Source organism: Mesoplodon mirus (genome assembly GCF_964341445.2).
Source record: "Mesoplodon mirus genome assembly, chromosome: 2".
Taxonomy (NCBI): Eukaryota; Metazoa; Chordata; class Mammalia; order Artiodactyla; family Ziphiidae; genus Mesoplodon; species Mesoplodon mirus.
In genome coordinates, this window is record NC_138977.1 from 109,471,885 (window position 1) to 109,484,667 (window position 12,783).

The window sequence follows — 12,783 nt, forward strand, 5'->3', positions numbered from 1 at the left end:
AACATGGGTTCGAGCCCTGGTCTGGGAAGATCCCACATGCCACGGAGCAACTAAGCCCGTGCGCCACAACTACTGAGGCCACGTGCCACAACTACTGAAGCCCACGTGCCACAACTACTGAGCCCATGTGCCATAACTACTGAGGCCACGTGCCACAACTACTGAAGCCTGTGCACCTAGAGCCCCTGCTCCAGACCAGGAGAAGCCACCGCAGTGAGAAGCCCGCTCACCACAACTAGAGAAAGCCCGCGCGCAGCAATGAAGACCCAACGCAGCCAAAAAAAAATAAATAAAATAAATAAATTTATTTTTAGAAAACAAACAAACAAACAAAAAAAAACCCCAGTGACTCCTCTGGGAGATTTAGTTCCAAATAGATCTTTCTTTGTCAATCGAGCTGAGGAAGCTTGTGTCAAAGAAACCATCCCAATCTTGATACCCTGTTGACCAGATGGGGGCGTACTGACTAACAAGTATGGATGGATAGAACCAGAGCAGAAAGTAAGCATGATTTGGACCATATACTAGAAGAATAGGTGCAGTGCTAGAGATGAAAAAAGAATACATTGGCATCAAGGAGCCAGAAATGCCGGGCCAAGACTGTACCCACACGTCAGTGCCAGCCTAACAGAGGCAAGAGACAGCTCAGTCTCAGAACCACAGTTTGAATTCATCTTAGAAGCCTGGAACACAGCTTCGAAGCAGAAATGGCTCTCCCATCTAGACTTGTCTGACTTCTGGCTGAAGGTCCCCCCCAGCCTTTGGAATCTGAGAGGTTGAGCATGTCCCTTGTCTGCTGCTGATGAGACACATGTACACATTCACAATTTTAATTCCCCATTTGGACTCATTCGGTTACTCAGTCTCTCCACGGTCAGAGGGTAATGAGAATTGGAGGGATGTGAATGGGGAAACTGTCAAGCAGGAAGATATGACGGAGTCTAGAGGATTCTAGGCAGGTACTGGCCTGTCCAGAGCAGCACGCTCCAACAGAACTATCTGCAGTGATGGAAACCTTCTGTGTCCACATTGGCCAATACACATGAAATGCGGCTTGCGTGGCTGAGGACCTGAAGTTTTTACTTTGTTTACTTTTAATTATTAATTTAAGTTTAATAGTCTCAGGTGGCCAGTAGTTACCATATTGGACAGAGAGGGTCTGGAGGACTCTGGCTGTTTCAGAAGGCTAACAAGTATCCCCGGAGTCGCTGGTGCACTGGCTGGAGACCAGGACTCCCCGTGCTGAAAGGCCGCGCGTCCGAGTGGGCCCTGGATTCAGTTCACGTGGAGCTGTGACCCGTGCTTACTCCCCTCTTGGCTGCTGCCGGGCCACGGCCTCCAGGCACTAACTTTCTTCCGCTCCCTCTCTCCTCCCCAGAGCAACACGCTGTCCAGGAGCTGACCAGGACCGCCATGAGTGGCGTGGGCATCGATGGGGAAGTGCTCTCTTATTTGGAATTGGCCCAGGTTTGTAGCCATTTGCCTTTCACCTTTTCAGTGTGTTCAACCAGTTCGTTTAACGCTGCTGAAACATTCCACTGTTGCATCTGTCTAAATAAAGATGTCACCACCGAGTCACAGAGGCCCCCCACTGTGTGCAACGAGAAGATCTGAGAGTTTTACGTTTCATGCACCGTTCACCCTGCTGGGCTTTGTTTGAATAAAACAACAAGGACCCCACCCACACGGCAGCCCCCTTGTGCCCCCCTCCCCCTGCCCCGAGGCACCAGCTTCACATGTGGGAGAACAACTCAGGGCATGGGAGGAGAAGGCATTCTCTCTCCTTTTTTGAATTCTCAAACACGGATTGGCCGAGATCAGACAGTGTCTAGAATTTCGTGAAGTCCAGTGATGGATGCCTCGCATCTCACTGCAGCTGTCCTGGGTTTTTTTTTTTTTACATCAGCACTTGTTACTGTTGACGTTGTGATTCCATAATCCCCATACACACTTGCCCTCTTCCTCTATAGAGGGTCTGAGATCCAGCCTCAGCTTTGTCGCTGCATAACTTACTTAAGGCACAAAGCTAAACTCTGCCACAGTTTCCTCATCTGTAGGAAATAAGGGTGGTAATTCACACCCTGTCAACCTTACAGATTATTTTGAGAATCAGGTGGGAGAGAATGTTCCAGAAAGAGCACCAAAGAGAGGAAGCCCTCTCATAATACAAGGCACGTATGCAGAGTTATCTAGTCCCTGGCCTAGACTCACTGGCAATGAGTTTACACTCTGAAGGAACTAAGAATAAACTCTTTAGTTTTTTCTGTGGCCTATTAGGTTTGGCTTTCTTCATTCCCTTTCTCAGGGCAGTGGTTTACTAAGTCTTAGGTCAGGCAGTTTCAATCGAGATTTCTCAAAAGGGAAAACGGTGGATCAGGATTTCACAGCAACCTGCTCATTCTGACTTAACATTCAACAAGGATTTGTTATTTTCTCCCCCTGTACCAGGCACCACCCTAGACAAGAGGACATGGAGATACAAACACGGTAGATTCTCTGCCCTTGGGGCCTTCCTAGGCCACTGAGGGAAACAGACACAAGCACAAATTATGAAAATCCAATGTGAAAAACAACCTCATAGGGGTTACAGTTAAAACTGAGAACAGACATCAATCACAAGTAAAATCAGCAAGCCCCCATCAACACTGACTGTCCAAATTTGGAATTTGGGAGTGTTTTGAAACAGGCCTGGAGGACAGCTTATGACTTGTGCCCTCTCCAGTAAGTATTCCTCCTTGAGAACAATCAAATGACCCAGAACTTCATATAGGGCCAGCCCACTTGAGGTAATGATTTACCGTTGTGTCTATTTGTTTGCTTTGTGTTCCCACCCTGTGCCCTCCGCTGACCCCGCCCACACATACACCCTGCAAAGAAATAATATGATTCCTGCTAAGCTCTGACAAACCTTGGCCGGAAGAGTTTAGGACAGAGTCTCCCACATTTTAGCTCATTTGTTAGACCCTAACCCAAGGGGTAAGTATTTAACAGTCCGCTTGGGGACAGGTGGGACCCTGATCTGTTGCATTTTCCAGTTTCTGGGGTGTAAATACCCCTACCTGGCCAACTTTAACAACTTGAAGTCACCGAGCTCAGAGTACAGAAGGGGTGCCCCCAAGGATGCTCTTAAGCAGGTACAAGAAGCCAACTCCAGTACCGCACTGCTCTGCCCTGACTTTCAGAAGGAAATCTATTATCAAGACAAGTTGGAAGCACCTGCTAAAACTGTCTGTCATGTTGGGCTTGTGATCTGCAGAGAGTTTCTTGAGTTAGTTTCTGAGGACGTTGGCTTTTCTCTTGGCCTCTGTTCAGGGCACTGACGGGGGCCCTGGAGGAAGCGCCCTGTAGGTTTCAGGGGTTCACCTGCTCAAAGAAACTTCAAGAGCAACAGACAACAGAATGGGTGTCTGAAAGGGGCCTGGACAGAAAGAGTGAGGGATGGGGGGACCTGCCAAATTTGGGGAGGGAATGAGGAGTGGACTCCGGATTTCTGAACATCGGGTGTTTTGCAGTCACAGCTTCCTCAGCTGCCACCGTCCTGAGCATCTGCTCAGAAAGGAGAGGGTGGATCGAGTGTCTCCCTCCCCGCCCACACTGCCTGCTCTTCTTATGTAACCAAACGACAGGTATAGGACAGTCACCCATGCTGCAGTGCTCCTGCACTGATCTTTCATGCTCCTCTTTTAGATCTCTGGCCCCAGCCAGCTGAGCTTTGACATGCAACACGGAGGATTCTGTTGCCGAGGCTTCCTTAAACAGAGATGACATCGCTGCTTTCTCCTGTGGGCTGGTGCCTTCCAGAGGCCACGCCACTTATCATTAGAGGGCAGGTGGAAGGGGAGAGGAGGAGGGCAAGGCATACTTCAGACCCCTGATCTGATACAGTGATTCTTTTTAGGGCACATATCCCAGTGGGGGGTGGGGGGTGGGGAGGGTAGGAGTGTGCCGAATGCTTACACATGGCTGGTGTCGGAACCATGGCCAAAGTCGAAACCCTGTAGTCAAAACGAGAGGTTTCCGAATTAGTCATCTGGGCCCTTTATTTCTTTGACCCGTACCGTGGCTTTTTCTTTCTTTGTAGCCCCACTTTAGAAAACAGAGTCTGACCCCCTTTTGGTCACTTCCCTGCAGTTTCACAATGCCCACCAGTTGGCCGCCTGGTGTTTGCACCACATCTGCACCAACTACAACAGTGTTTGTTCCAAGTTCCGCAAGGAAATCAAATCGAAATCTGCAGGTGAGGCCGTGCGGTCCCCACCTGTCCGGTTCTCATCACCTGTGACTGCCCTCGAGAAGGAACACGGGCAGCCCCCAGCTCATGGAGAATTCCTTGTACGGTAGTCACAGATTCATGTGGTGTGACCCAAGGAATTGGAGGTTGGAAATCGTCTCTGGAGAACTTCACGGCCGGGGGGATCTGGGCGGGGGGGTGGGGATCAGGATGCCCTGCTGTGGAGCGAGCAGAGATCGCTGGCTCGCCCTTGTCCAGGGAGGCATGCTTGGGAGCGAGCTTACGCTCTGAAATGAAGGGATCCTGGGTTCAGGCTCTCTGTGTCCAGCTGTGTGATTTTAGGCAAGTGATTCTACCTCTCAAAACGTTGGTGTCACAGTCTGCCACTGGCCCTACTCATAGTCCCTGCCCATTATTGGGTTGTTAAGATGAGCACACGATAATCATATATGAGAAGCCTAAGCACAGAACCTAGCACAAAGAAGCCATGAATGAAGAGCAGGTATCACCATCTGCATCTTTCCTTCCCCAGACAATCAGGAATACTTTGAGCGGCACCGCTGGCCCCCTGTGTGGTACCTGAAGGAAGAAGACCACTACCAGCGTGTGAAAAGGGAAAGAGAGAAGGAAGATATTGCACTAAATAAACATCACTCGAGACGAAAGTGGTGCTTCTGGAATTCATCTCCAGCGGTCGCCTGAGGCAGAAAAGAGATCAGCAATCTGACACACCACTTTTAAAAGCACTACTGTAAAATTGGTCTTACTATTAGAGATAAGATGTAGTTCAGGTGTCAGGCACTGATCTTCCTCCACTTTCATGCATTTATCTTTGTTGGGATCAAAGCACAAGCTCACCATCCATGAGCCTGGACAAAAAGGGAAGTTGACGCTCACTGCATTCCTTAAACTTGTATATTTTTTGTTAGAAGGCTTAATAAACTTTAGTCCGTTATCTCATTTCTTTTTATACAAAGGAAAAAAAATCCAGCTTTCATGTTTCGAATTCCAAATTGGAAGATATTTTTATATGGTCTCTTGTAAATGAAAATACTGTGTATTACTTTATTTTACAAGCCACACATTAACCATGAAGTCGCCCTGTGATTCTCTTTGCCCATGTGATCACCAAGCGTTATTACTTAGAGGGTTATCCTTTTGTCTTGAAGTAAAGGGTTGGAATGAAATTTCCCAAAGTGCAAATTAGGGAGTGTTTCATCTTTGTTCTGCCGAATGGCATCGGTATAATTATAAAGTCAACTCCAAGAATGTGTAATATTTACAATATTTGCCATGTAAGTGCTAGTAATTATATGGTTATATGTGCCATGTAAAATATAGTGATATCACATCTTCTGTTGTGTAAAACATCTAGATTTAAGAGGATAATCTTTATAATCATTAGAAGGGCTTATTAAATCCCAGCATTATCCAGGGCAAACTCTCTGGTGGACCTGAATACAGAAGATACCGTAAGAGCATTGGTGTTCGGATTGCTGTGTTAGGATGTACATCTCTCAGTGTTCCTTGATCTTGCCATGTTTCTGCATGCAGATTCTCCGCTGACTTGAATCGAGATGGGCAAGGGAAAGGGTCCCCGGACTCTGTCCCAACATCTGCAGGCTTGTCACACCTCCCCACCAGAAACAGGCTTCCTCAGGTCTCTCACCTGCGGCCAACTTCACTTTGTAAGACCCAGATTTTTAACTCTTCCCAGGGAAAACTCACGTTGCTGCAGAAGTATAAGAAGGCAGACCACCCACCGCTGCTGAAATTCAGCAGGGCCTGTGAAGGCACGAAGCTGGAGGCTGGGTCGTCTAGGGTCACTGCATTCTCCAACGCAGACGGGAATTTTACTCCAAGAGTCTAGGAAATGGTGCTATTGTGAGTTAGTTCTGACCCTTTGTCATTCTGAGTTTTCAGTGTTAAAAAAGAAAGTACTGAGCACGGGAGTTTTGAGAGGCCGTCAATCACTGCTTCTCTGTAAATTAAAATGTTACAGCACTCACGCAGAGCATTTTAAGGCCACACTTCCATACCTGTCATGGGATGTTGTATCGTGGAGGCTGGGAGTTATTCTGTCAGGAAGTCAATTTACTGATGCTAAAAGCTGTTGATTTTTTTTCTAGCTTTCAGAAGTTGGAAAAGAGACAGTTGAATCCAAACTCCAATGTTGACAGCCAAATATATTTGAAAATCTATCCAGATTACAGATGGACATTTATTACTGGCAGTGGATACACACGAGATTCGAAAGCTGGGAGAGGCCCAGCAATAAAGAGGCTCCTTTATCACCCTCTCATGACAAAGAGGGGGCAGTAGAGTAGGGAAGGATGGGATGATTGTAAATGCATCTACTTTAATTTTGGGTCAATAGGTTGTAAGTCATTAATGGAAGGAGAAAGGAGACAGAATGAGAGGAAGAATCGGCATATATCCCATCATAAAATGGTAGAAGTTGAGTTTTCGATGAGTAGTCAGAATTGAATTTACACAACCAAAGCTCCCATGTGATTGTAATTTTGCCAAAATGTAATGGACATATAAATGAACCTGGGTATAAGCAATAATATCCACTAGTGTTTGTTATCAGCTACTGTAACCAAGTGGCTGGTTCATTTGGTTGATGCTGATTATGGCCTTTTAACCATGGTGGTTTGTTTTGTGTTTTTTATTTCACGAAAAGCCAGTAAAATCGTTTAGCTATAAAATGCCTCCAGTTTTTCTTTAAGGACTACCATCATTATCATGTGTATAATTTTCATTGCTTTTTTAAAAAACTATCAGAACTTTAAAGGTGCTGGGTCATGGGGGCTGTGTGTCCTCTAGGAACCAGAAAGCTTGAATGACAGTCATCTTTGTCTTAAGTATTGCCAGCAGAGTGCAATGCCATGATGTAAATGAGGGGTCTGGATCTTTGCTCTTGGCTAATATGGTTATGTCATTAGACATGGTACAGTTCTGGAAAAAACAAAAATGATGTCTTTACCCTAATGGACTTCTTATAATCGGATTTTGGGGGATTCCACCAGCAATTAAGTCAAAGTTTGCATTGGTGGACTCATGAAGATCAGTCTTTTCTTCAGAAGCAGATCTCAGAAAAGCCTTTGGAAAAATCTGTAAAAAATGTCTGGACTTCTAGGTAGTGTAATATTTGCCCAAGCTCAGAAGGAAGAAGGGTCTCCAGTGAGGTCACAAAGTGGGATTTTCTGAGTGGCAAGTTCCCTATGACTCCATGGAACGGAGTTGACAACTATAAAAAATAACCGCAGGAAAAAGACAGTGAGTTCCCAATACATTTACACACCTTTTAAAGGTGGGTGGTCCAGATCAGACACCTTTTACATAACGCATATGAGTGGGGTCTTACATATAGAAAGTCTTGGTCTAAATCTCTCCTATGGCAATGCCTGGCAAACCATCAAGGATTTCAACAACCCTATATCAGCATTATAGGAAGCACAAATTCTACTGGTTTAGAGGTAACTCAAGTATTTTCATTATAGACATTCAAAAGCAGGAATTCTATGCTTCTAAGATTTTTTTTCACACTTACTTCCATTGTATGGTAGGTATATCAGTTGTCAAAATTCAGTTTTTCATCACTGTGACATTGGCTAAGTAGAATAAATTCTACTAGTCAGAGGAAAAAACAAAGTGAATTCTGAATTTGGAAACTTAATGAGTGCAGCATTTCTGAAATGAATGCTTTTCTGCAAGCTAAAGATTTACCAGACTTTTTCTTATGGAAATATATGGGGTGTTTCTTTCATTGAATGCCCTAATTGGATGCCAGTGGGCAAGTAGCAATAATTCCTCTTTTCTAGAAGAATGTGACTATTGCATAAAAGATGTAGAGTTAAAAGTTAGCCAGGGAGAATGTGTTTGTGTTCTGTGTGTGTGTGTATGTGTGTAAGTAATCAAGAAACAACACAAGGAAGAAAAAAAAAAAAAAGGCTAAACACAATTTTAAAAAATAAAGAGGGAGAAGGGGCACTGACCAGAGCCACCGAAGTTGAATTAAGCTCTGTAAGCCTTGGATGCACCTCTTTCTTCCAAAGTGCTGATTTATGAGATTATTCCATATCTCATGACTTAATTTTCAGATGAAGACTTTGCTCTCTTAAATTTCCAATTAGGAGGCAGGTGATGTATGCACTGGCGTGGCAACACTGCTGACCTCCTGTCAAAGGAGAAGCCATGCTCTTCCCTTTGGCTGCATTTGAAAATCTCACCCTGTGCTGCTAGTGCCTTTAAGTTGGGTATTTTTACTTAAGCCATTTAGATGCGGGATTTTTCACTGGGTTCATGTGCACGTGCCTCATCAGTTAGACATTTACAGACTATAGTCTACAAAATATGGAAATAATTTGGGAGCAGATAACTCTTGGGTGGAAACAAATCTATCATACAGTTGCACATCCACAGACGTGAAAGTGTTAGAAACGACAGTAGGAGACATGAAGTGACTTGCCAGCAACTCCCTCCTGTTGCTCACCAGTTCTCCAGGAACAGAACATGTAAGTGACATGCATTTCCAGAACGTAGATGAAATGGGTGATTCCCAAATGTGGCCCCATGGAAGGAGTATTTAAATTCTTTGAGTCTGAATACATTCTCAATCTCAAAGACAAGAATGGTTAGACGGAGCAGGCAATCAATAAGAAAAGAACTTGATTCATATCTCTCTGCTTGGATGCCAACCAAAGTTTGGGCATTTTTTTTTGTTTCCTCCCAATCTGATAAAAATAAACATCCTTTTTATTTGATGATTCATGGTAGTCCCAACCAGAGGGACAATACCCATGGAATGTTAAGTTTAACTGGTGTGGGAAAAGATACACTACCTCTCCAAGCTTTAGTTGTCCAAAAAAGAATGGAAACAACTTTCACTGAGTTTTTAGTGCAGATTAAGTGAGATGATTTACGTAAAGAACTTGGAACAATGCCTGACACATAGTTATCACTCAGTAAATAAACCTGTGTACTCAGCATGTGAAATACCCAGGCAAGAAATCCAGGAGAGAGGACAACTCTGCACATTACAAAATGGAAAAGTATTGTCTTTTCCTGCATTTCTCTGAAGCCGTGTGCCAGCCTGGCTGCTTAGTGCTTCGTGACAGTGATTAAAGAGTTACAAAATAAGAGCTATGGAAAGAGAAAAGGCAAGTGGTAGGAGGATGGAGGAGAGTATGGCTCTTTCCAAGAAGACACTGCCCTCACTGTTCCTCCCTTCTCTCCATGGAATAAGGCCTGGACCACCCTAAAGTGAAACTTGGCTGAGCCAAGTTTGAGATGACATCTCAAAAGCCCCTTGAATACTAAGATTACTGATTTTCTGCCTGTAAAAAAACCCCTAGAGATAAAAAACCTTTCCCCCCAAACCATCAAACAGCTCGGGGTTTTTGAGCACAAGCCACCTGTTCTCCTTGCTTGGCCCTGCAATAAACCTTTCCAAAAAAATAAATAAATCCCTAGAGAGCTTGTGCATATGCATTGAAGGTTGCCTTCTAATTTTATTTCACATATGAAGTCAAAAGAAAAAGTAACCTACCAGTACAAATTCTACAGATTTTTCAAAGAGTCTCTTGAATTCTGTGAATCATATCAACATGAATATAAAACTTAGTTTTCCATTCTGGGTGGTGAACCACAGAGCAACACTACCTAATTCATGAGATGGAGGGTGTTCAGACCACTGTGATTTCTCCCCCAGCCTCATGCCCATTGGGATACTGGGACCACATGACCACCACTAATATATCTTTCAATTTATGTATTGGAGAGAATTCTTTAAAAGTAAGTAGAGTAAATGGCCAAATATTTGAAATTTCCAACTCTTAGAGAAATGGGCTTACCAATGTTTTAAAAAATAAAAATAATAAGCTGGACTCTCTCCGCAGCAAATTCTGTACTGCTGGTACCCTTGCACCCATTTTGCTGACATTTGCATAGGTAGCCAGGGTGGTGAGGCCTTGGAAGGCTAAAATGCACTTTCACATGCTCTTCCAGTCTTATTCCACTATTTCCTCACTGTGCCCAACCCGATGGATTGATGTTCCAAGTTTGACACCAATCCATCAGAGTCCAAAACACAGATATGAGAACCATGATAATAATATTTAACAATTTTTAGTACATATTGTGGCCAAACAGTAAGTGTTTTACATGCAATTACCTCATTTAATTCTCACAACACTGTCTTATGGGGAAGATAATGGGTTCCCCAGAAGCTAACCCTGAGTCAGAGAGTCACAGGCGAGTGATTTATTTAGGAAGTGCCCTTAGGTGAGACCAACATGGGAGGGAGAAGGAAGCAGGGAGGTAAGAAGCCAAGCAGGGGCACAGTTTCAGACAATCCCACTCTCAGCCTGGTCTTGAGGTGTGCCCTGCAGTATAAACTACACCTTGGAGTTGGCTTTCCTATTCCTGCACAGATAGTCAAAGGTTAAGTGCTCTGGGCAGGGGAGGGGATTAGTGTAAACTTCTGAGCATTTTAGGCCTGTGTTGGCGAGTTGAAAAAAGTGGCTCCAACCATACAGAAGAATAAATTCAAACTGGCTTAAAGACTTAAACATAAGATATGACATCATAAAACTCCTAGAAGAGAACATAGGCAAAACATTCTCTGACATAAATCACACCAAGGTTTTCTTAGATCAGTCTCCCAAGGCAATAGAAATAAAAACAAAGATAAACAAATGGGACCTAATCAGACTTACAAGCTTTTGCACAGCAAAGGAAACCATAAGCAAAATGAAAAGACAACCCACAGAATGGGAGAAAATATTTGCAAATGACACAAACAACAAGGGCTTAATTTCCAAATATACAAACAGCTCATACATTGAACAAACAAACAAAAAAAAACAACCCTATCCAAAATGGGCAGAAGACCTAAATAGACATTACGCCAAAGAAGACATACAGATGGCCAACAGGCACATGAAAAGATGCTCAATATCACTAATTATTAGAGAAATGCAAATCAAAACTACCATGAGGTATCACCTTGCACCAGCCAGAATGGTCATCATTTAAAAGTCTACAAAAAACAAATGCTGGGGAGAGTGTGGAGAAAAGGGAACCCTCCTACACTGTTGTTGGGAATGTAAGTCGGTGCAGCCACTGTGGAAAACCGTATGGAGGTTCCTCAGAAAACAAAAAGTAGAATTACATATGATCCAGCAATCCCACTCCTGGGCATATATCTGGACAAAACTATAATTCAAAAAGATACATGCACCCCAAAGACGCAGACCTACTACAGAATGGACTTGAGGACACGGAGAGAGGGAAGGGTAAGCTGGGATGAAGTGAGAGAGAGGCATGGACATATATACACTACCAAATGTAAAATAGATAGCTAGTGGGAAGCAGCCGCATAGCACAGGGAGATCAGCTCGGTGCTTTGTGACCACCTACAGGAGTGGGATAAGGAGGGTGGGAAGGAGACGCAAGATGGGGGAGATATGGGGATATACGTATACGTATAGCTGATTCACTTTACTATACAGCAGCAACTAACACACCATTGTAAAGCAAGTATACTCCAGTAAAAAATGTTAAAAAAAAAATAACTACATAAAAAAAAGAATTAGTGGGAAAGTAGCATGCTTGCATCACATAGAGTGAGATTGGTATTCAGTTACCTCTGTTGCGCCAGTTTGTGTTGCAGTTTACCAATTCATTATAGCCGTGCATTTAAAATTCCTTTTTAAGATTTGTGGATTTTATTTTTATTAATAATATAGATATTAAGTACTGTAGTTTACAGCTAGGCCTTGAAATGTCTTTTTAGGATCTGTTAAGAATAAGATTGATATTGTATTGTGTGTAACCTGCACAATGTGGAAAGCTGTGCAAAATCTTTGCCTCTGTGCTGTCAGTGTGATGTGTTTTCTGCATGGTTAGATACTACTAGTGATTTTATCAAAACTTCTAAAACTTAAATTACATGGTAAAAGATCTGTAAGAGGCTGCATAAATGTTAGTTGGCACGTAAAGACAATTGCAGAAGTTGAAGACATGATTGCTATATCTCAATGTTTATTCCCACTCAACATATTGTCTTCTAAGCTTTCTTTTTGTTCAAAGCATGATCTTAAAGATATGTTTAAGTTAATGGATGTAATGCAGGGTTCCTACACTGTACTGGCGCATGTTGGTGGCCCTCTGTGCCCTAGATATATGCACACAGGGTGCAAGTAAAAATCTACAGAGTGGGAAAAAAAAAAGATATATGCACCCCAATGTTCACAGCGGCACTATTCACAATAACCAAGGTATGGAAGCAACCTAAAGTGTCCATCAGCAGAGGAATGGATAAAGATGTGGTACATATATACAAAGGAATATTCCTCAGCCAACAAAAAGAATGAAATAATGCCGTTTGCAGCAAGATGGACGCAACTAGAGATTATCCTAAGTGAGGTAAGTCAGAAAGAGAAAGACAAATATATGATATCACTGATATGTGGAATCTAAAATATGACACAAATGAACTTATCTATGAAACAGAAACAGAATCACAGACATAGAGAACAGACTGG

At 43.4% G+C, this 12,783-nt stretch overlaps 1 protein-coding gene across 14 annotated transcripts in view; it reads left to right on the forward strand.

The window, feature by feature from the left end:
- The window catches only part of RHOBTB1 (Rho related BTB domain containing 1), a 70,815-nt gene extending 63,873 nt beyond the window's left edge, over positions 1-6,942 (forward strand). For 8 of the 14 annotated variants that reach the window (XM_082611724.1, XM_082611727.1, XM_082611719.1 and 5 more), the window contains 3 exons: positions 1,379-1,467; positions 4,132-4,237; positions 4,764-6,942. In XM_082611724.1, coding sequence (XP_082467850.1) covers positions 1,379-1,467; positions 4,132-4,237; positions 4,764-4,933 — 365 coding nt within the window. In that variant the 3' untranslated portion in view covers positions 4,934-6,942. Of the gene's footprint in view, positions 1-1,378; positions 1,468-2,448; positions 3,876-4,081; positions 4,238-4,763 lie in introns of those variants that run through there. The other 6 variants (XR_014293256.1, XM_082611730.1, XM_082611729.1 and 3 more) reach the window with 6 other exon arrangements.
- The last annotated feature ends 5,841 nt before the right edge of the window (positions 6,943-12,783 follow it).